Source organism: Syngnathoides biaculeatus, chromosome 12 (genome assembly GCF_019802595.1).
Source record: "Syngnathoides biaculeatus isolate LvHL_M chromosome 12, ASM1980259v1, whole genome shotgun sequence".
Taxonomy (NCBI): Eukaryota; Metazoa; Chordata; class Actinopteri; order Syngnathiformes; family Syngnathidae; genus Syngnathoides; species Syngnathoides biaculeatus.
The window spans coordinates 18,277,809-18,302,440 of record NC_084651.1 but is presented as its reverse complement, the minus strand read 5'-3'; the positions used below and the strand labels follow the sequence as shown (position 1 = coordinate 18,302,440).

Here is a 24,632-nt window from a genome sequence, read left to right as displayed (position 1 = left end):
CTGCCTGGTCTCGCACTTAAAAGGCAAATATGAGGAGGGAAAGGGAGATAAAGCCGTAAGCCCAAAAAGAGGGAGGGAAACCAGTTGAGGTCAGCTGACATCAGATGAGATTGGGCCTGCTTCCGTTTTGCAGGTGATGACAGGTGAAGTTTGCGTGATGGACACTCACACTTGCAGATCAGCTTTGTTGCAGTGGTGGACAAAACATAAAAAAAAAAATACTGAAAAACAGTTAGTCAAATACAAGAAAACAGGCAAATGGGTGGAAGTGCAGTGAAGATGACAATAATTATCCTCATCAAGTCAGTCAACAGTTGACCATATTTCACTATCAGGGGCCTCTCTGCATCTAATGGTCAGAAGAAAATGAGGAATGAGCTCAGGGGTAACCCTCAGCATAGAGGCTGTCAGTAAGCAAGCTCACACCTGCCCACATTTTAACGACATAAAGCCATTTGTCTGTCAGCACCACAGGATAAAATGCCCATGGGAACAGAGTGACCTGCTGCCCGTGTCCCCCACCGCATGATGCTGCACACAAAGGGCCGCTTAATATACTTACCATTCAAATAATTAGGTACACCAACACCATCGGATAAGCTCAATGTACCTCATGGAGGTAGATATTTCCATCGAACACCCTCGAGTATTGTTGTTCATGCATTGGCTTTCATGATGCACAGAGCTGCTCTTCACCTTCGAATAAAATCACACTTAATTACTCCACCAAAACAGCTGTTTGGGAACTGCTCTTGGGGCCAGCTAGGTGGGTGGTAGGCAACTTTGTGCAAAAACAGAACAGAAATGCAATGTGGCACACTGCATACTGATGACTTGTTTGTTGGGGCTAGAACGACTCTCCAGTACCTTTTCATCGGACTGTTATAACAGAGAAGTGAATCATTTGTGTGCCCCGTTTCACACTGCTTTTATTCTCTTTGGGCTTGGAGGAAGAGAGATCACAAAACATGTTGCTGAATGAATAAAGTATAAAAGAGGCAAAGTGGAGGCCAGCTGTTGGCCTTCCTTTGGAGAAGAGAAGTAATGAATGGCGGAAGCGCTTTCTGCAACAAATGAGTCACTTCAAGACACTTTTACGAATTGATGAATATTTCAACTATAAATGAGCTGGTAATTAAATAAAGTTACTGCAGACCAGACTCAATATAAAAAGTCTTTTTGGCTAACTGCGTACCCTTGAAGTGTAAAATCCTGAAGGAATGCTAAAGTGCGCCCTCTAGTGTCCATATTTTCAAGTACAGTGATGAATACAAAAATGTAAATACTGTATTCATTTTATTGCCATTCATACACCGGTATCATTTTCCTCTTTTAATATTTTTTATGTATATCTTAAAGTATAACTATAACCATCAACTGACAACAATGGGAAAATGTTTACAATTATCCATTGCAAAAAAAGGTATATGTTCTTCAGCTACACGCTTCAACTTTGCACATATTTTTTAAAAAATAGGAAACAAAAGCATCAGGTAGCTAGAGGCTAAAACTAATGATAGTACTGTGTGCGCTGTATGTGTGTCTACCATCACAATACTGTCTAACAAAATTCACAGCCACAAGAAAACAGAAGTGGTGCTGTGACTTTATACCAGCTCTTCATTATATAATGGATATAACAAGTCCACACACCCCTGTTCAAATGCCAGGGTTTTGATATATAAGAGAACAAAAAAAAAAAAAAAAAAAACGTTGCACAATTAATGGGCGCAGCAATCTGTGTAACTCAATGGGGGAAAAACAATCTTATCAATTAGAAATAAAAATAAGTGAAATACTGTGTTTGCACAAGTGGGACACCGTTTTATAGGGGGTGTGTGGCTGAGTTTAGCATTTATGAATCACATTTAAACTCTCGTGTGACATAACCTGACACGAAGTGGGTTGTGTACTTTTTATACCCACGAAAGAAGTGAAATTTGTGAAATAGATACATGTAGCTGTAGATTGACATGGCTTGGTTACACAAGAGGCAACAGCACTGACGTGTTTATGAAACACAGTAACATACTGAAGGTGTTCCTGTCTCACTGTAGGACAGGTTGACACAACACAAGGCGGATAAACACAAAAGGGCTGTCAATAAATTGTCATGAGAAATATTTGATGAGCAGAGTTGGTAGTAGAAAGGAGAGCGGGGGGAGTGCAGAGCAGGTATGGTGACAAGTTACAACCCTCCTAAGTGTGCAAGACAGATTATGTGCGTGAAAACGATCGAGCCAAGAAATGCCGAGATCATGTTGAAAGCACCCATCAAATAGTCTGCAAAAACCAACCCAAACACGGAGCCTCTTATGGTCCGTCTGAATATACAGTTAAATCCCTAAAATATATCTTAACCAGGGCACATTTAGACTTCAAGTGAATTATTTGTTAAATGTGATTTTTCTATGTGGAAATGATGAGGGGCAGGGGGAGGGGTGGTATTATGTTCCTAGTCATCATAAGCATAATGGAAACTGGATGGATGATTAATATATTAACAGACCAATTTTATAAATTATTCATATGCTTCTGATTTTGAGGCAACAATATGTTGCACCATTTAAAAAAATCCTAGCAACTTCTGGACCACTCTAATTCACTATCAATGCAGAACACTGGATATGCCTGTATAAAGATTGTGAAACTAGAATGTACATAAATATCTTAGTCTTTGTTTTTTTAACCTTTCTAGGAAAGGATATCAATTCATCCAATACTTTAAACTCAAAATTGGGCTAAATTGGGGATATTATTGTGCTACATATAAGTATCTAACAGGAATGGATTGTGCATATCAAGGATTTGGTCACTTAATGCCAAGCCTCCTTTGTGGAGTTGTACTTAGGCTCTCAACTACTGGAAAGGCTCCTCCAAATGATTACTGGTTAAAGGTAAATTACATGTGCAAGATTTTGGAATTCAATGATGGAGTAGGTTCATGCTGACAGTAACCTAACAAGGCAGTGAATAGGCAGCATGAATATGGCAACTTTTTGCCACATTTCGTCACAGCAGTAGAGCAACAAATTAAAATGTTTCCTCCAATGTATTCAATGGAGGCACACATAACTCAGAACCACCAGATTAAAAGGTCAATTCAAAAGACAACAAGTCAACAACAATGTGCACTAATTCACTTGTTGGGTGAATAAAAGAGATTCTTTTGACGCAGCTACATGCCAACACAGCTGCCAACAAAGGAAGATCCCACCATAACAAAAACATTACAAAATGTCAAACTCACCATAGCCACAGACACGGCAAGACCATGAATGAACTGACAAATGACACATGGGACCTCTTTGTCTCTCTGTTCTCACGATGAAGAGATTATAACCATAGTTGTCTGGTTGATGTGAATTCTTAGTAGTTAAGTCTGTTCATCTTCAAGAGTCAGTCCCCACCTTGGGCTTACTGTCGTCAAGCACGACCTCAGGCCCTCCTCCCTCCCCCTTGAAGAGCTCTTCCATCAGCTGCTCGCCTGCAGTGCCGGCCCGGGATGCCCACAGAGCGGCTCCCTCTCGCAGGCCGAGCGAGCGCAGAAGCCGTGCGTAGTCCAAAAACGCGGTCTCTATGAGTTTATGTGGAAATCTTAGGTCAAGAAAAATGATACGTGACCACCAAACCCCATACAGTGAACATCCATAGCGTACCCTCTATATCGCAAATTTTTAAGCAATTGTTTTTATCGGGTTTTTAAAGTGTACTGGGTAGTCCAAATTTAGCATTCAGCATAATGTGGACATTAAAGACTACGTGAATTCAAATTCACCCCCCAAAAAATAAGAGGAGGACAATGTTTGTTGATGCATTTTAGAAGTCAAATGACATTTGACAAAAAACAATACAAACTAATTATTTATTGGATGGTTATTCTCAAAATCTGTTTAACTTCCTTTGTTAGCAGTTTTTGTTCTCAAATGACATTTGTTGAGCTTTGTCCACATGTCAGCAACCGTGATGGTCGAGAGTTAAAATTGCAGCAACAGTGCATCCATCAATGGCTCTAGAGCAGTGTAATGGACTCTCAAAAAGGATATTAGATGAGTCGTTGGCCTCCATGACACCGTATTTCAGGCATGCTTCAATAAACAGAGCAGCGCAGTCAAAGTGTCTCATACTGGCCGTGAGATGGAGGGAAGAGGGAAAAGACATGCAATTGTCAGAAAACAGCACGATGCTTGACTTGAATTGACATCATGCACCTCCTGAAGGTATTTGAAAATGGTTATCAATAGTGAGGCTAAAGAAATACGGACATACTATGACATACAATATGTAAACAAAACTAATACTTATTTATTTCACTGTATGTCAAATCATCAAAATAAGACCAGACAGTGACATCATAATAAGCGCAAGATGAAGCCAAAATGTTATACCTGTGCAGCATCTCCCCCACTTTGTAAAAAGAGCCCAAGGAAAGTAGCACCAACATGGCTTTGGATTTCTGGTTGACCTGTGGGGAGCACAGATACTCCGCCCATCGCTTCAGCACGTCTGAACTCTCCGTTGGGCTGAGACGCACCTGACACAAGAGCAACATATTAAAGTGGACCAACTCAAATGGTGCAGCACTGTGACAGATAATATTGTGGAACGTGTCAGCTCCCATGATGATGAAAGCCGCTGTGTACCCCAGATGTACATACAATGTTTGTGATCAAATCTAGGTGAGCACAAAATTGTACACCTTGATAGATACCCGCTTCCTGCATTACGATGCATGCATTATTCAGTGACGAGTTAAGGCACAATTCCAAAGATGCACACACTGCACAATTTTAATGAGTTCTCTTTTGCCCCAAAACTCACCCCTTCAAAAGGTTTTGAGGAATTCAGAAAGGCTGTTTTGTTTTTGTGTAACTCTGCCATCAAAAGGCGATGAAATCATTAAAAAATACAAAAAGAAGCAAACTGTCTTTTATCACTCACGTGGAAATGGTGAGCCAAGATAGCAAACTGATACAGATTTACCAGGAGCACTTTGCGTAAACTTTGCATCTAATGTATGTGAAGAGTATTTGGTAAAATTTGAATGAAAACAGGTGCAACAATAAAAATAAAAAGGTACCGGGCAAGTGAAGCCTATCCCCGCTGACTTTGGGGGAGAGGCTGACTACACCCTGGATTGGTCGTGAGTCAATCACAAGGCAAATATAGAGACAAAAAATTTCACACCAACATTCACATTGTCACTGAGCTGGAATTCGACCAATACTGCTTACTCAGAAGTCAGGGGAGTGAACCATAAGTTACCACAGCTGTGTTCTCTGCATATTCGTTACTTGTGAAATCATCTATTGCCAGATTTATTTTTTTTTTGGAGTGGGGGGGAAGAACCTGTGCTCTGTTATTCTCTAAATGACAACTATTTGTTATTTTTATTGTCAGGGCAAAGTCCTGTCTAATATAAAAGTATTGCTTTGGTGCCATCTTCTGCCGTCCTGATGCCATGGAACTATGCTGAAGTGAGAGAAGCTTAATTTGGACAGGCCATAATGTTGAATAGAAAAGTAGTGATATTTGCCACCGGGATGGCAGCCAACTGGTTAGCACGTCTACCTCTAAATTCCGTGGACCGGGGTTAAAATCCGGTATTGCATGTGTGGCGTTTGAGTGTTGTCCCTGCGCCTACATAGATTTTTTCTGGGTATTCAGGCTTTCTCCCACAACCCAAAAACATGCATAATGGGTCCATTGAAAAATCGAAATTGTCAATAGGTGTGAATGTGAGTGCATGACATGGGATGGAAAATGTATGAACAAATAAATAGTATTTGCAGTAGAGCTTGTCTCTGTGCCTCTGAAATATTTATATCTCTCTTCAAGTGTGCATTGTAAAGTAGCTCTGTATAAGATCTCATTAGATTCAGGAAGTCTTCCTTATGTCAGTGCCAGTTAGATATGGTTACAGAAACAAAAGAGTTATGACAACTAACATTGAGTGTTGGGGGTGGTCTACACAGTGCACCACAAAGATGCATCAACTCAAGCACTGCAACATGGACTCATTTTGCTTGCCTCTATCTATGAGTAAGTTCTTTCATCCACTATTTATTGTAAGGCATTACTATTAAACTGACACAGAAAGCTTTTATGTTTTTTTTTTACATGCCCTAACTTTTAACATTTCCGCGTGGTACTAGTTTGCTCACCTCACCTACACACAGAAAACACAAAAATAAAACATTCACATGTATCATACATCTGTTAGATTGACCTGTTGTGATTGCTGAGGTACTATCAACATTCAGCCCATTCTATATCCCATCAGATCATATCACAAATACAAATAACCCTCTCACTCCTGTCCGCACACCCACCACCCACACACGCACGCGCACACCCGCACGCACACACACACACACACACACACACACACACACACACACACACACACACACACACACACACACACACACACACACACACACCACACACACACACACACACACACACACACACACACACACACAAGTATCTGATGATTCTTTTTGTTGACAATATTTCTGTTGACTTACCTTAGCTAGCCAAGCGGCACGATTCCATTCTCCATAAGTCTGCAGGTAGCGGCAAGCATCCACAGCCTTGTCAATTAAACACAGCAGCTGGACCCCCTCTGGAAAACAGCAAGTTGAAAAATTGCAATGTGATAATGAGCGACAATGGTTCAAATAACATTTTAACACTAAAAATTTGCCATACTCTCATTGCAATATTTGGATGAGATCCAAGACAGATTTTTTTTTTTTTTTTTACGTGTGGCTGACAGGGTGGATGCGTGGGTGGGTGAGGCAACACAACTGTGATGAATCAAATTAAATCTGCATCTCATTCAATTTCAAGCCTGGAGTATTCTTGATTCAATTGAATTTCAAGCCTGTAGTATTCCTGATTCAACTGAAGCAATATTACCACCAAGAAAGGAAACCTTGGCGGCTTTACGTACAGCTTCAAAGTACAAAGGTTTGTTATGAGATGTCCAACTGTACCTGCTAACTTGCCATTGGCAATCATGTTAGTGGCCACAAGTTTGATGGTGGACTGGGAGGGTCCAGATGAAGTGATGGTGGTCACCAAACAGGCCTTGAGGGAATCGCAGTAGTAGCTGGGATTGTCTGCACTCGTCTCCAACAGTAACTGTACAGCACGATCCGTCTGAAAGCGAGACCAAAGTGCAACAAAAGATAATGACCGAGGTATGAACGAAGGCAGCAGCGACCTGTGAAAGGCAGAGAGTAATGACTGAACTATAAGGGGATTAAATATTTATTCGTCACGCTTTTCAGATGGTGGCGACAAATGGTTTGTGCTACTGTCAGAGCTGACTGACCCCTTTCTTTCTGCCTAGATAGGCATGACATATCCCATACAAAACTTTCTGATTTCAGCCCGTGAAGGCTTGGGAGGTGATTACGATCTCCAGAGGCAGAGATCCTACAGAAGAATGAGGGAGTAGTTATCTACCATCTTGCTTCATTTGGCCTACGACGTAAAGCAAAAGTGACTTATCTGAGTAACAAAACATGCTGTCACAAATGGACAGCCACACTAACCTGGGAAAAATAACTTCATTAGTCTAACTACAATATTAAGTAGCCCAGTACACTATCTAATATTTTAGATATTTTAGATACAGCACCAAAATATTCTGAACATCTGCCAGTATTATGCAAGATTGACACAATTTACAGATTTACATGACTCCAAATTACAACCACAATAATAAAGTTCAATTTCAATGTTAGGTGACCACGAAAGCTTTTTTACAGTTCTTGTAGCATCTCTAGGGGTGCCTGCAACAAACAGTTATTTTACAGATTTACCTGACTTAAAATTACAACCACAATAATAAAGTTCAATTTCAGTGTGAGGTGACCACTAAAGCTTTTTTACAGTTCTTGTAGCATCTCCAGGGGTGCCTGCAACACACAATTATTTTAATAATCAAAAAATCTGTTGACGATTTTGTAAATCAATGAATAAGTTTTCATTTATTTTATTTAATTCATTTCTTCTTTTAATTTTAATCTCATTTTTAAAAAAATGTCAATATTTTTAATTGACATTTATTAGTTGGGTCTAACATTTCATGAAATTGGGAAAAATGTTGAATTTTGTATTGTATGTACATTGAAACTACTTTACAACTATAAAGAATTAATATGTACTGCTTTATTATAATTATTCATATTAACTGTTAAGAGAATGAAATTCTGTTTACTTAGACAATTTTAAGGTAAAAAAGGTCTCTAAATGATTAATCGATGATCAAAAATTAATTTTGATGTAACAGTGCAGGAGATTTATATAATACAAGAACCACAGAGTATCTCCGCCTGTGAATTGGTAGCTAATTTAGTCAAAGATCCTTTTCAAACAATGATCAGACACATCAATGCCAAAAGGTAAGCAGAGCTGTAGTGTTGGCAACAATTGGGAGCAGCTGACATCCTTATTACAATTGAGTTCTGGTGAGGTACTCAAATGTTTGATGACGTAGTCGGTGAAGATAGAATGGTGAAATACGAAAGCTTTGTACGTCTCACTCTGGGTGAGTATCAGAAGCTTGCGCCTCATCCTACGAGCACTGCCCCCGAGATGTAGATTTGACATTGCTTCAGCAGTACATCATAACGGATGAGTATTCGGGAATTTACATGAGCTCCCACAAAATAATTTCAACCACAGTGATCGTGCGCATTTGGCAAATGCAAATCCAGGCTTTGTGTTTAATTTATCTTTAACTCCCCAGGCTTTGTGTTTAATTTATCTTTAACTCCATCCATCCATTGTCTGTACTGCTTATCCTCACTACTGTCGAGGGCATGCTGGAGCCTATCCCAGTGATCATTGGGCCAGTGACAGAGTAAACGCTGAACTGGTCACGAACCAATCGCAGGGCAGATAAAGATAGACATTTGCACTCACATTCAAACCTACAGAGAATTTAGAGTCTTCAATAAACCTACCAAGCATGTTTTGGGGACGTGGAAGCAAACCTGAATACCCGGAGGAAACATGAGCAGGCACAGGTAGAATATGCAACGGCCAAATTTGAACACGGATCCTCAGAACTGAGAAGCAGATGTGCTAACCAGTCGGTCAGCGTGTCTTTAACTAAAAAGGAATAAACTGCATGAGGCCAATCATTAATAACTCTGAGTCAATTGTCGAAATACGTTTCAAACCCTGAAAATTGCACTAGCTGTACATCTTAAATAGTATTGTGAAACCTCTTGATAGAGTATTTGACTGTGGTGGAGTATAAAGAGAAAACTCACAACTAATTGCGCCGATACGACACCAAACTGAGCGTGTACCAGGAAGGAAAGCCAGAAAGGGAATGTTAAGTAAGACTAAGTGCTTTAGTACTTACCTGACCCAGAAGAAGGAGTTGGTCAGCACATTTCTTAGTGTGCTCATAATTGGAGCGCTTCACTTCCTGGAGGTGAACACGGTCCAACTGGAATTTCTGTGGCACAACAAAGTTTATTAAGAGATGAGTTTTTCAGTATCATTACACGATTCGAAAACCGATCTTTTATTACAAGACATCAACAATGTTTAGGAAAAGACAACATTAAAATATGGAGGGCATTTATAAAGATAGCAATACAGATTACACCAAATTTCATCTTAATTATAAAAGCTTGAAAAATATTCAGGAGTTGCTCATGTTTCTAGTCCTGCAGTCCTTTAAAATTGTGTAAACTATTCCTTATTATTTTGCAGCATATCTAATTTTGGGATATAGATATTATTAAAATGAAACAAAACAGAGATTTCAAAGTCAGCAAACAGATTGGGAGAACTCGAGGAAAAATAGAACACAGAGATAGATGCAAAATTTGTGTGTGTGTGTGTGGCAAAGTCCAAATACAAAATGTGCATCTACTGTATATGGAATACAGAAGCTCCTTTTAACTTTTTTTTTGCATGCTGTTATGCTTAATTCTTCACTGAGTCACAGCAAAATGCATACATAAAAAGTGTTAAGAATCTTCAGAGCTGTGTGTTTTCTGTTGGGAGTCTTAGATATTAGTAATTATATCCAGGCTCCTACCACTGCAGCTGTTTTATAAGAAGCCAATTGCAGTGACAGACTATCTAGTTATCCTCACTTGTGTGGCCCCTTATTAGGATGGACCAGAACGTCCATGAAAACAAAATATGGCATAATCATTTTAGAAAAATACATCTCATGTTGGTGATGATGGAGGCACAGAAGGACACTTAGCAGCTGAAATTATAAGTCACACTGTATATTTCTACTATTCAACGCCATCTAAAAGGGCCATCTATTTTCCGAGTCGCTTATCCTCACAAGGGCTGCGAGAGCCTATCACATTCAAGTTTGGGCGATAAGCAGTCTACACCCTAAACTGGCTGCCAGTCAGTCATAGGGCACATGGCGACACAGTTCCCGAGTAGGAACAGAACCCATGCTGCCTGCATCAAAGTCAGGTGACTGTACCACTAGACCATCAGTGACCTCATCTAAAAGGTAATTCTCTTAATTTGTTAATCTTGACGGAATGTTAGATGAGTTGTTTGCACATGTCTTACAGTTGAAGAGTTCTGGGTTCCATTCTCAGCTTTGGTCTTCCAGTGTGGAGTTTGAATGTCAATGTTTGTGTGGGATCAAACAGCCCAAAAACGTATATTAGAAACATTTATTAAACAATCTAAATAACCCACGAGTGGGAAAACAGCTGGGATACACTTCAGCTCAACTGCAATAATGAGAACAAGTGGTACGGAAGATGCATGGATGAATGTTGATCTTGTTTAATGAAAAGATCATGCATTTTCTTGTTTTATTTTTCATCTTCATGAGTTATCTATTCTATATATGTGGGAGGAAAAGTTGCCTGCCATCAACTGGACCTTCTGTTATTTGTCTGTACTAAAATAGTGGGTTTTTTTTTTTTTATTAATTTTTTTTTTTATTAATTTTTTTTTTTTTTTAACAGCTGGTATTTTACATGTCAGGGGAGTAAAATTCTTAAAACATTGGAACGTTAACTGTAGAATCTTTCCATTAATATTAAAAACAAAATAGCAGCAAAAGCCTTCTCGGTTAGTTTTGTGGTTGCCATGCTAACCAGAAACAAATTGTCATCCCATAATGGAACTTTTTTTTTCCAGGCACCTCAGAACGAAAATGGTGAACAATTAAAAAAAATATATATTGTTCACTGAGTGATTCAGACTGGAAAGCGTCAAGAAGCATCAATTTAGAAATTGCAGACCATGTTCCCAACAATATGTCTGGGCTTGACTCATTGGTCCTCATAAATGGATTTTTCATTATTTTCTTTCAATTATATACAATACGTATGCGAGTGGCCCCATAGCTCAGTGGTTAGAGCATCGGTTTGGTAAACCAGGGGTCGTGAGTTCATATCTCACTGGGGCCTCTACTCCCTAAGAGGGGTTGCGTCAGGAAGGGCATCCGGCGTAAAAACTGTGTCAAACAAATATAATATAATATATATATATATATATATATATATATATATATATAATGTTCATCTGAGATGTTACGCTGTGGCGACCCCTAACAGGACAAGCCGAAAGAAACTTACTTACTATTTGAGTGGAGCTGAAAGTTTGTTAATGCATAAAAGGTGCCATCTGTGAGGATCTATCAGGTTCCAAGACCACCTGGAGTTAGGTTTGAGACTTAACGTGTGTCAAACTACAGAACAAGTAGATATTCCTGATCACATTATATCCCAGGGCTTTGATACTTTCATGAAGATGAATTAGGTAAATAAATGCTGAGCAATATTAACTTAGTAATGCCTTCATACAAAAGTCCTACTGGAGACTTCATTGGATTATGCACCTGTACATAATGTGGGTGAGGACAATATTGGAAATGCACGCTTCTTTCAGGGTAAAATATAAATAAAAAATTTCAGCATTCAAAAGCATATTTTGCTTACAAGTGGTCAATAGTTTACCCATGCTCACACAGTGTACATAATCTCACAACATTGTGACTAAACCAATGAGATATTGGATCGTAATAGTGTATTGCCAAACGTGGCCATAGCAAATGTTGCTCACATCCAACATTAGGACACAGAACAAGGGACGGCTGATATTACTCACTGATATTAATCTGTAGTCTAATAAAAGGAGATTCTTCTCTCATTTCACTGACCTGAAAATAGGAGCTCTCACACAACATGTCATGGCAGATGTCCAGGTGATTCTGAGGAGACTGCTGGGCTAATTCACTTTGAACCTGACCGTCTGCTGAGGCCACACTGAGCTGACGAGCCTGTGCAAATGACTGGAGGTAGTGTGAAGCCACTGTCCAAAAGTGAAGGTCAGACTCATCCCCGAAGAGCCTACGGTTTACCACAACATCACTTTAGTCCAGCTAAAATCATAAGGACTCATTTTGTAATTGCAACCATGTAATGATCACATTTTCTGGTTCTTGCAGCATACCCCGCCCTCCTCCACACACACTCCCACCAATACCCTGCACAACCACATCATACGGTTATTTTTCTTGTCATTTACCACTCTCAGCCTCCTTTAGCCATTCTGCACTTACACACACTGTTGCTAGGTTACCAATCCACATTAACAAAGGCACAATAACTTAGAATGGTCAAATGTTGAGACATTAGAGATTCATAAAATCTATGAAAGCATTCTCTTTATTTGCAACCCAGAAGTTTCCTTCTTAGGCGCCAAGTAAATTGCACTCAAGACAGATTGTTCTCGATGTGTAGGAAAAAAAAAGAACTGGAGCAGAGATGACAGCAAAAATGAAGATGCTTATCATCGTTTTTTTTGGCACGCTGCAATACAATGTTATGCAACTTGATGAAATACATTTTAGAGTATTACAACGAATAAGTGTCATCCTCTGATGACTCATGAGAGGCACAATAATAATTTTGTTAAATGTATGATTGTTTAGAAGTCTAATGATTTTGTGTAATTAATTGTTCATTGTTTCTTGAAGCAGTTCATGCAAAATGGAGTGTAGTATTGGGCTGCAATCAGGAGAACAGCTGCTGATTATGTGAACAAGTGGGTTGCCTGAAGAGAATACTGTTACAAAGTAACACCAAGTTACAATTGTAAAGAAAAAAATGGAAAGGAGAATTGCCACAGTACATGGAAAAATGTACTTTTTTGCTCCATGACTATTTTGTCATTAATTGATCGAACTGCGCAAAATGCTTGTCCAACACCTAGTTGATTTCATGATTATTTTCACAACAATAATTTTGACATAAGAGTAAATTTTACAACAAATACAGTTGCAGGTATTCAAGATAAAAAAAACAACTAATTTGAACAAAATGTCCGTGTGTGTGTGGGGGGGGGGTGGGGGGAGGTCTTGGCTGCATTGAATGAGCTAAATTAATTGTGTTGAAGCCAGAAGTTTACATACACTGTGCAAAAATACAGGTTTCATTTTTTCATTTTTTTTTATCTCACAGTCTGAAGTAAAACTGACTAAACCTCTCCTTGACTTTAAATCTGAGATAACTGAAGCAGTTCAATTATGAAGAATGGGCCAAAATACCCGCTGAGAGTCTCACTGAAAGATACAGAAATCATTCAATAGCAGTGATTTTCTCAAAAGGTTACACAATATTAAATGTACCATAATTTTTGTCCAACCCTTTAAGGATGCTGTTTTTAATAACAATAATTCTTTAGAACCACAATTCAAATTCTGAATGTCTGACTTTCATTGGTTCATTTGCATTATTTTATTTAATTCATTACTTTCATCAGATTCAAGTTATATTTGATTACTGCAGGTTTTTCTTTCATTAACAGAAGTGTAGCAACAATTTTGTCTTTGTAAATGTACGATTAAGAAATATTCTAGTAACACTTCCCTTTATAGAAATAATCTATTTCAGCCCTCTCTTGGCTGTTGCTGCTACTGTAACGTTAATTTGCAGTATGCCCTGTTCAACATACTTTACAGTATTAGAAACAACAAAATAATTGGAATGAGTGACACTATTATGTTGTTTTATGAAGTCTACTAAAACTGCAAATACTGCTATGAACTGTTTGAGAGCACAAAAAGTTGGAAATGCCTCAAGAAGAGAGGACGATGTGTACTGTTAGCAACTCACCGTGAGACCAAGAGGCAGCGCTGCAGCAGGCTGAGCTCTGGGTCCTGCAGCACACTCTTCATGTCACTTAGGAGTCAGTCAAAGATACAAATAAATAACACAGCCAGTCACCTCACGTTTGTACACGTCGGGATGCACATGCATCTTCAACATGACTGTTGTCAAATTTATTATAAGAGTCATATACAATCTATATATTCAAAAACAGAGAAAAGTAAAAACCTACTTTGACAAAGAATTTAGCTGCTCCTGTATCAGACCTTTTATCTCATCTTTCTCATTGTAGTCTCTGAAAAGACAAACATCAATTTGGTACTTACCTAAAACACAACTTGACCTTGCAAATGACATTATTTCTTGTGCATAATGTTTATTGCTGATACTGTAAAGTCAAGTATAGACAAAATCAATGGAGACAAACACAACATTTCAGCAACTAAGTATTTAAATAAGATTTATTTCAATGGAAAACTGTTGCAGCCTTTTTGGTTTTGCGTTATGGTAAGATTAACTAATGTTAGCTAGAAGCAGGCAATCAAGAAGATCACATTAAAACCTGGTCTGGCAGGCTGCTATTAAAATTCATAAAGTTAGCATCCCCCCAACACCATTTCCTCCTACTCTCACCTACACTTTCACCACACGTGAAAATGTAATTCATTTTGGTGTTGCTGCTTCAAATTTCTAAAGTCAAAAAGTACAATGCATTTCTCATTTTATATTTTTTTCTAAATAAATATAAAAAATGTTGCAATGTTTTTTGGTGTCATTTTTGCCCCCATTTCTTTTCATAACACTGTGGAAATACCGAAAGTTGTGATGATATTGTTCCATCCTGAGATGGAATTTTCACATCACTTAGCAGTGATATTACTGACTTGATATACTGACTCAAGAGTAAGCCAGACACAAAAGCAGAAAATAGTTATTTGTTTCATCGCATAATCTAAGTTATAAGATGTGATTTGAAGAGTTGCCTCACAGTTGTTTTGAAGAACATTCCAGTTTTATTAAAACTAATCATTTGTGAGTGTCTTCTGGATGCCACACTTCAAACATATACAGTAGTCAAATGTCAGATTCGGGGGAATATTAAGCTTGATATATGTATGCAATAAAAACTGGGCCTGCTTAAACCTACACTTGTGTAATGTCCATCGTGAAGGTCCCCGACCAGGGCTGCAGTAGGAGAAAAGCCTTAAGAGTGAGGGCGGCTCGAGGTAGCAGCAGATAGGGGCACCAGACTGAATCTGGACATATTGGTCACATATAGCAGACAAAGAAATGTTTAGGCAGAGCAGATCTACAACTCGTGAATTTAAATTGAAAAGTAGCATGCATTTTATTTTCATCTGTCTTTTTCATTCTTGTTTTTCAGTTTGTGGCTTACCCGTGAGATCTTGTTCATCCATACGATAACTCGCGGACTTCATTGCCATCTCCAACACTCGAATACAGCCGTCGTCTGAAGCCAGCACGACTTTGTCCGAAGTGCACCAGTCAATGTCCAAGACGCGGTAGTTTACGTTTCGACCAATTCGCATGCTGCTAACCATTTGGACCTACAAGAGGATGCAAACAATGAAGATCAACATAAACTATTACAGTTAGTGGAAAGTAACGTTTGGATGCTGCAGAAAGAGCAACCTGAAAAACAGATGTCATATATAAGAATTAGCTTCAACAAAATCCTTAAACTGATGAATGATGAATAAATAAACCCAGGATACCGAGGGGAAGACAGTTAGCAGCAAACAGCCCTGTCAAGGAGTGCAAACTGCTTTCTGGCTTTTTATAGGAATGCGCAGAAGTGAGTGTATAAGCCAGTTGTCAGGAAAGTGGGAAAGCATTTGGGAGATTTCTCTTGCTCCTCCCTTGCTTTTATGACTACTTCCCTGTACTACTTGATCCATCTGCTGTCTGCCTTTTACGATTGGGGACTGAGTAATCCATCTTCTCTAGTTTCCCATAAAGCATCCACCCTTTTTCCAACAGCTTACACTGCTAAATACCCTAGAGAAGGACGCTGTGTCCACCTTTGCTGTGTATATACTCATTCTTGCTGGAAAAGCTAGAAGCTAGTGTGGTGTACATACAAAGACAAAGTCTGTAAAGTACTTGAAAGGATGAAGTTGAGCTAAAAATAGTTCTTTGATAAGACAGTAACCAGACAGAACTACATGTTAAAGACTAAGGTGATACTCAAGCGGCTTTAAGCAATAAGGAAAATCCACATTGCTATGTTTGAGCTTCTAGTCATCAATGCAAAGCTTATGTTTATAAACCTTGACTGTGTAATTTTAAAGCGCAATGTTCCATTCAGCATTAATATTTAAGACCACAGACAATGTCCTAACAGCTATATGGCAAACGGGCTTGTAGTCTTAGAACAGTAAGTCAGTAAAAAACAGCCATGACACATATACCAATCTTTGCAAGAAGGTTAGGAAGCACAACAACAAACATTTTTCAGTTCTCATTATTTAGTCACACAAGCTCACACTAAGCCCTACCTCTTTTGTGTCCCAGACCTCTGCGCCATCGGTGTACATAACCAGGAGTTTCTGGTTTCCTTTTCCTGGTGCAAAACGGATTTTCTTCACCCAGCCACGGTGAGTTGGTATTCCTCTAAATACCAATGGGATTGGGGGAATCAGTTATCTTAATGCGTTATCACCCATCAGATGAAACTGCAATTGAAATTTCTAAAATATTTTTTTCATATTCATTTTGGAGTGGAAGAAAAACCGGACTCATGTAACAAGCAGTTCTGTCTAAAAATAATGGTTAGGTTCCCAAAGTGTTGTCAGAGCTCACCAAATCCAACGCTTTTTAAAACCTTTTGAATTAAATTTAAGAAAAATATTCTTGGCAAAAATAAAGAATGCAAGGCAAATGCATCAAAATTTAATGCCATATTCAGGTTATGTCTAACATCGAACTACCAGTACAAGATTATACTTGTCTAAAGCCGATTGGCTGCAACTGAAGTGGATTTAAGACTAATTACTATATTTTTCATTTCAAATTGTAGACTTCAGAACTAATGCCAAAGCCTTTCTGAGATTTAAAAATGAATGTAGTTATATAGCATAAAATAGTATGGGAGAGGAGTAAAAAGAAAAAACAAATTGCCTGGACAAACGTGCTTTAAGGTCCCAGAAGTTAAGATTTCCATCCACATCACCAAGCACCAGGGTGTCACCTTTCCAAGCAATGCAAGCAATACTACCCATACTGCCCTGCAAAACAAGTGGGAGAAAATGACAACTGTAACCTGCACAAAACCTGCATAACACCTTCGCTGGCATTTGTGTTTGGGATGCAAATCATAACCAGAGAGGGTTGATTAATATTCATGACAGCCAGGTGCTAAACACAAGAATGAGTTAAGTTAGATTGTCACTTGGAGAGAGTGGCGTTGTGGAGTTGCTGCATTCCTATCACCTTGAGTTTATATGGTGTTGCTGACAGGATAAAAAATTTTAGGGAGACTTTCTATCAGTGTGCTGACACAGATATGAAGTCTGCAAAGCCTGTGGGGTATGCAAATCTTGGTGAAATGAATCTGCATCAGTCATAAAGAAGTTATGAAGGACTTAAAATCCTTGCGCATCCCTCTGGTCTCTACAACTGTATTGTGAAAAGATGCAGGTAGGGTACTGAGAGACTTGGAAAATAAACACTGCTTAAGAATCCAATTTGCTGTTTAAAAACATAATAGGATACGTGACTTCCCATTACAAAAAATGAGCAGAGAAGACAAACAACACAGAAGCCTGAAGTTCCTCTTAAACAGTTAAATGAGGAGACAGTTACAATTAGAGAATCCTGCATAGTTTGTCACCCGCAGATTCACCCATCTACCTTTTTACCTGTATGTTTTTTTAATTTTTAGTTTTTCTTTTTTTGGTAAGGAAGCCAACCCCCCAAAACATTATTCGCATTCTCTTTTTCTAGGCTATTAAGTCAATGCCAAATGTACACAAATTTTCCCTCCAGCCCAATCCTTATTGCCTGCAAATACCGGAGCGCCACAGTTTTATTGCTTTATCAATGTCACTCATGGACAAAAATGTAAAATACTACCCGCTTGTGTAATTCAACTGTAATCACATCATAAAGAGCAAAATGTGACAATGGAGAACGTCGACTGTTGAGCAACGTAAAGGTCCACTGTCATGAAATGCATGATTTTTAGTATGTTATTAATGAAAAAACGTCAGCCGGTATGGACCCAGCCGTTCTTTCACAAAAAATGATTTTGACGTATATGGCTGTGACGTAAAGGGCAGTAGTGCACTCAAGCAGTCTCGACTGTTTATACTAGTTTTACCAGCTGGAAGGTAGCTTGTTGTTCCCTCCTGTTAGCCAAAATGCCGACTTGTTGTATTGCTGGATATTGCTCGAACACTTGGGAGGATGGATTCGCTCTTCATAGTTTTCCAAAAGATCCGGTTTGTTGTGAAAAATGGATTACACTGGTGCAAAGGACGAGAACTTCATGGGTTCCAAATGACAGGTAGGTGTGTATACAGCTACTAAAAAAAACAATAGTTGGGAGTGCAGGGGCGTAATCTGTAAATCAGGGGTGCAAAATGTGTCGATGTGCACATCGGAAGGCTTCCGTGCAGCAGCCGCTGAAGGACGGCCTCCGCAGGCCTTGTGAATCCCCATTGGCCTTGTCGACAAGGGCGAGCCGGCCTTGTGAATCGCCACTGACCTTGTCGACAAAGCCTAGCCGGCCGCCGGCCTTGTTTATAGGCAAAGTTTATAGGGATGACACTTGGGCTTTAAGTTATTAATCAAGCAAGAATGGTAAAGTCCACCTAGAAAGCTTTAAAAAGTATTATTCTTAGTCCCCAAAAGGACTGAGTTTTATTTTAAGGGAAAGTGGATGCAACACTTTGTATAACAGGCCCTGTCCCATTTTTGGGGGGAAATGTTAGAGGCATCAAATTGAAAATGAGTGAATATTTGCAAAAATGGTTATCAGTTTGAACATCAAATATCTTGTCTTGGTAGTGTTCAACTGAATATAGATTTTTCATTTATGCTTTGTACATCCCAACTTCATTGAAATTGGGGTTTGTACTTTTTTTTTTTTTTTTTTTAAATCAACCTATTATACTGTCCAATGAGTTATGGCTTCATGCACACTGGGATTTAAATTTGGGTCAATATTATGCACTAGTGTGTTGTAATTATCACTTGGGCAACTACTTGTTACTGTTATGCATACTCTTCATAATTCCGACATGACAAAACAAATCAAGGAATCATAGTGTGGACTTACATCAGGAGGGATACGGGCACCATCTTTAACAGTGTTGCCCTCTACAGTGATATGGTAGACCTGCCCATCTGTATCAGTAAACACAAAATGTTCCCTGGCAGATATGGGCTGGTTGGTCTGTGACTTGCTCTCTGCATCCTGAAGCAGACTAGTACAGGAATCAAATAGATACACAATCTTCTCAGATATAAACTTTTTATACTTGTATACTGCTCGTCTGAAATAACAGCTTGTAATTTAGGATTCAGAGTGCTGACCTGATAACAGAGGATTCAACAATATTTTGCTCAGCATCTGACACTGTCTGCCGAGCCATGGCCTCCCTTGCTGCCATCTGCTTCTTCTTTAGACTCTTCAAGTTGTGCGATGGGGACCACTCCTTAACATATACAAAAATAAGATTAGAGGAGAAAACTGAAACAGTTAAAACCAGAACACATCCAAAGAAATGGATTTATTTTGATGCACACATAAAAGTAAAGCACACAAGCATTACTCCCGAACCTTATTCCCAAGAAGTTACTGCTGGAGCACTGTAGCGTTGGTCTTGGATCTCAGGTTTGCAATCAATATGGAAAAAAAGACAGCAATATGGTACTAAGGAAGGCCAGCATGTATTATTAAGCCCGCTGTCAGTTTTATTCGCGCTGTAGCGGATTTTACAGCCCCACTGTAAAGTTTGTCCCACATAATTCTTCTTTTATGAGCATAACTGCCCTAAAGACACCACAGTGCCTTGCTGAGCATGAATATTTTGTGAGAGAAATCATTCCAATTAGCCACATGAGCTCAGAGAGGTGTAGAAGACAAAAAGTAAGAGAAAATTACTGGAAGGGTACGTCAACGTTTTAGGTTGGCACAGGGTCTGGACTTGCACTTGTTCCATTGGCAACCACAGTTTTACTGATTCAATTGAACAAAATATATAGCTGCCTGTCTTTTTGGCCAAGGATTAACAAAAAATCTGGTAAAATAAAAAAAAAAAGTACCTTATATGAAGCACAATTCCACAAGACATAACTGACTGAAAAAGTGTCTGTGTTTTTAGTGGTCCATTTGAGAGCACTGATTAGGAATTTTGGATGAATTAGGCCTCAAATTCTTTAAAACAATGTTGTCAATCATTCCTTTCATTTTATCATTGCAGATATTTCACTCTAAATCTGAGGTTCCTAGGACACTCAGGTAGGTTTGTCACTATAATGCACTGTTTAGAAGGGTATATTTTCCCAGAATGATAGTATTGTTATTGTTTTTCGAGCTTGATATATACAGGAAATTGACCACAATGGGATTTATGGGGGAAAAAGTATTTAGTTACCCACCAATTTTGCAATTTCTCCCCCTTAACAAGGTGAGAGACCTGTAATTATTATCATAGGTATACCTCACCTAAGAGAGACAAAACTAGAAAAACACTACTGAGATCACATTGTCAGATTGATTTTTAATGACATAATTGGTAAATTACTAGGGTTAGGGTTAACCCTAAAATATTTGATCACCTACAAATAAGCAAGATTTCCGGCTCTCACAGACCTCTAACCTCTTCTTAAAGAGGCCCTCCACTTGTTACCTGTTTTAATGGCACCCTTTGAACCTATTTGTATAAAAGACACCTGCCCACATTCTCAAACAGTCACACTCTAAACTCCACTACGGTTAAGAGCAAAGAGCTGTCAAAGGACACTGGAAAAAAATCAGAGTCCTGCACCACGCTCAAAAGATAATATGCAGTAGGTAAGAAACCAACTGTGAGAGCAAGTATTAAAAAAAAGGAAGAGATACATGACCGCGGAAAACTTCCCTCGATCTGGGAATATTTGCAAGATCTCACCCTGTGGGGTCAAAATGATCACAAGAACGGTCAGCAAAAGTCCACAAACCACACAGGGGTACCTACTGAATGACATTGAGAGAGCTGGGTCCAAAGTCACAAACCCTGGAAAACGTAACACTAAGCCGCCAGGGACTCAAATCCTGTAGTGGCAGATATGTCCCCCTCCTCAAGCCAGTGCATCTCCAGGAACATCTGAAATTTACTAGAGAGAAATTGAATGATCCAGAAGGGATTTTTGGGAAATGTCATACGGTTAGATGAAACCAAAAAAGACCTTTTTGGCAAAAACACAACTTGTCATATTTGGAGGAGAAATAATGCACAGTTGCATCCAAAGAATGCCATGGGGATGGAAACATCATGCTTTTGGAATGGTTTTCAGCAAAGGGTCCAAGACCATTGATCCACGTAGAGGAAAGAATAAATTGGGCCATGTATCGTGAAATTTTGAATGAAGACCTCCTTCCATCAACAAGAAAATGAAACATGGCTGGGTCTTTCAGCATTACAAGAATCCCAAACAACGAAGGAATGGGTTCGCAAGGAGGTCTTGGAGTGGCCTAGCTAGTCCCCAGATCTCAACCCCATAGAAAATCTTTGGAGGTAGTTGAAAGTCTGTGTTTTCTAGCGACACCCCTAAAACATTTACAGAATGATGGAGTGGAGATCTACATGGAGGAATGGGACAAAATACCAGCAAAAGGTTTTCAAAACCTTGTGAGGACTTACAGAAAACATTTGACCTGTCATTACCAACTCAGGGTATACAACAAAATACTGAGAAAAAACTTTTGTTATTGGCCAAATATGTATTTTCCACCAAAGGTTGCTAATACATTTTTTAAAAAAAAATCTGTGATTTTCCTTTTCTCCTTTTGTATCTCACAGGTGAAGTATACCAATGATGAAAATTACCTCTTCTTTTTAATTGCGAGAACTTGCAGTTTTTGGGTGACAATTCCCCCTCTGCCGCCACTCTGTATGTGTGGTTTCAAAATCAGAGATATTTATTTATCTTCCTCAAATGGCTAGACATCCAAGTGCAATCTCATTTTTCTAGGCACACCTTTGAGAAATTAGGGCATGTGTGACAAAATTCATCACACTCTTAAAGAGTCCTGTGGCACTTGACAGTATCTTTGTGGACACAACATAGATACAAAAGCTAGAGACTGCAAACTTTACGTACTCTTTCATTATAGTGACTGTAGATGAGGCAATTCATATTATTTGTAACAGTACAATTAAAAAGCAAAACTTTCACAGGTGGTTTATCTTTGTACCAGAGCTGTAACAGTCGGAAAGTTCTTCGCCATCTCTCGAAGAAGTGTCCCTGTCCTGATGTCCCACAACTCCAGCGGTTTGTCTCTGAACACCACCACCAAGTACTGCCTGAGGATGAATGTGGTAAAGGAGAAAGACATGATAAAAAAACTTTTTATTTTTGACTTTGGTTTCCATCAGTGAATGGGATCATGTGTAACATCATTTCAAAATAAACTCATAACAATGTTTCTTGTAGGAGTCCAAGCAGAAAAGTACATTTGCACAGTCTTATAAAAATGCCAAAACGCTTGTGCATTCTTTGCTGTTATTTTGCCACTGTTACAATCTTTATCTCATGTCAGACGTTCACTTTCATAAGCACTGACATTTGTCAGTAATGGGTTTCTAGTCTGGCTTTTTAGCTTTACAAGTCTTGTATTTTACCAAATCAATATTTTCTAGTACTTGGGATACAGTCCGCTCCAAACGTATTAGAATGGAAAATTAAATTCCTGTTTTTGTTGAATACTTAAGACATTTGGGTTTCAAATGAAGGTATTTAGATCTAGATCAGGGGTGCCCAGCCTTTTTTAACCAAAGCGCTACTTCTCAAGCATCCAGACTCTCGTGATTGATGGGTGGGGGGGGTTGTCTTTTTTTTTTTTTTTAGAATGTCACAAAGATCTACCCACCAAAATGCAAAACATATTTATTTTAAAGTATATTTAGGATTCCGTGTAAATGTGTGTTTGTGTGCCTTGCATAACCACAAGAGCCAATATTACACAACATGATTAACTGACATTTTTTGTAAATATCTGAGTTCACGATGATGATCACTTAACACCATACGAATGAAAATGCAGACCTGGGCTGTGTCACTCACGTCAGTGGATTCGTCCAACTGCAGTGAGAAACACTCACAATCTGAGATGTGTGTTGTGTGTGTGTGTGTGTGCGCGGAATTTATTTTGTTCACTTCACTCATTCTCAGCTTGCTTTTCAGCAGAATGTCGCTGTCGGATTTTCCATAAACAGTTTGAAAATGCCGTTCCACATTTCACGAGACTGGCAGATGAGGCAAACACACTTCGAAAATGAAATTGTGAAAAAAAAGTCCGCCTCCCATTCCGTATGAAAGTGATACGTTTTGTCTTCTTTACTCCAGCATCCATACTCATGTTTGTTAAGATTTCTTAAGCGAGAGTTTAAAATAGGTGCGAACTCACTGACAGCGTGTTTTCCTGTCGTGTCTTTGTTTGCACATGCGTGGTGAGCTAAAGTTGAAAAAAAATATATAGCTTTACGTCTTTTTTTTTTCTTGGCACACCCTCGCGATCGACCGAAACAGCCTCGCGATCGACTAGATGCATTGAGCACCCCTGATCGAGATGTGTTAAACAACTGAGGACTGAGCACCTTTTATTTGAAGCCATACTTTGAAGAGAGCAAAATGATTGGAAGAGACATAAAATGAACTTAAATTACATGTAATATTTTGTGGCATAAACCTTACTTGCTATAATTAACAATAACATCAAGCCTACGACCAAAGGCAAAAGAGCGAGAGGAAGACCAAATAAAAGGTTGATGGATGTTGTGAGGGAGGACATGAGGACAGTGGGTGTTAGAGAGGAAGATGAACGAGATAGGCTTAAATGGAAAAAGATGACACGCTGTGGTGACCCCTAACGGGACAAGGCGAAAGAAAAAGAACAAGATCAAGCTTACGACCCATTGATTTCACCAGAATTCTTCATTTGAAATGCTTGTCCATGGCTCTTTCAGTTGTTGTTTGAGTTTGGTGGTTTCTTCCTTCAGTCTTCTCTTCAGGAGGTACAATGGATGCTCTATTTGGTTAAAGTCTGGTGACTGACATGGCCAGTGTAAGATTTTCTGCTTTTTTCCCTGATGGATTCCTTTTTTGTGTTGGTAATGTGTTTTGGGTCATTGTGTGATGCATGGTGAAGCTTCTTACGATTAGTCTTGATGGCTTTTTATGTACATTGCCAGACAAAATGGTTTTATGAACTTCAGAATTCATTCTGCTGCTACCATCATGAGTTACATCATCAATAAAGACAAATGA

At 38.9% G+C, this 24,632-nt stretch overlaps 1 protein-coding gene across 2 annotated transcripts in view; it reads right to left on the bottom strand.

Moving 5' to 3' along the window:
* Positions 1 to 959: 959 nt before the first annotated feature.
* Positions 960 to 24,632, bottom strand: part of wdr11 (WD repeat domain 11) — a 71,020-nt gene continuing 47,347 nt past the window's right edge. The window contains exons 15-30 of one of the 2 annotated variants that reach the window (XM_061837124.1): positions 22,561 to 22,669; positions 19,695 to 19,816; positions 19,438 to 19,585; positions 17,277 to 17,383; positions 16,655 to 16,769; positions 15,532 to 15,703; positions 15,283 to 15,391; positions 14,368 to 14,430; positions 14,142 to 14,207; positions 12,185 to 12,374; positions 9,389 to 9,484; positions 7,002 to 7,167; positions 6,531 to 6,628; positions 4,389 to 4,534; positions 4,047 to 4,126; positions 960 to 3,589 (exon numbers count right to left, since the gene is read on the bottom strand). In XM_061837124.1, the coding sequence (XP_061693108.1) occupies positions 3,393 to 3,589; positions 4,047 to 4,126; positions 4,389 to 4,534; positions 6,531 to 6,628; positions 7,002 to 7,167; positions 9,389 to 9,484; positions 12,185 to 12,374; positions 14,142 to 14,207; positions 14,368 to 14,430; positions 15,283 to 15,391; positions 15,532 to 15,703; positions 16,655 to 16,769; positions 17,277 to 17,383; positions 19,438 to 19,585; positions 19,695 to 19,816; positions 22,561 to 22,669 (1,984 nt within the window). In that variant the 3' untranslated portion in view covers positions 960 to 3,392. The remainder of the gene's footprint in view (positions 3,590 to 4,046; positions 4,127 to 4,388; positions 4,535 to 6,530; positions 6,629 to 7,001; positions 7,168 to 9,388; positions 9,485 to 12,184; positions 12,375 to 14,141; positions 14,208 to 14,367; positions 14,431 to 15,282; positions 15,392 to 15,531; positions 15,704 to 16,654; positions 16,770 to 17,276; positions 17,384 to 19,437; positions 19,586 to 19,694; positions 19,817 to 22,560; positions 22,670 to 24,632) is intronic. The other variant, XM_061837125.1, reaches the window with a different exon arrangement.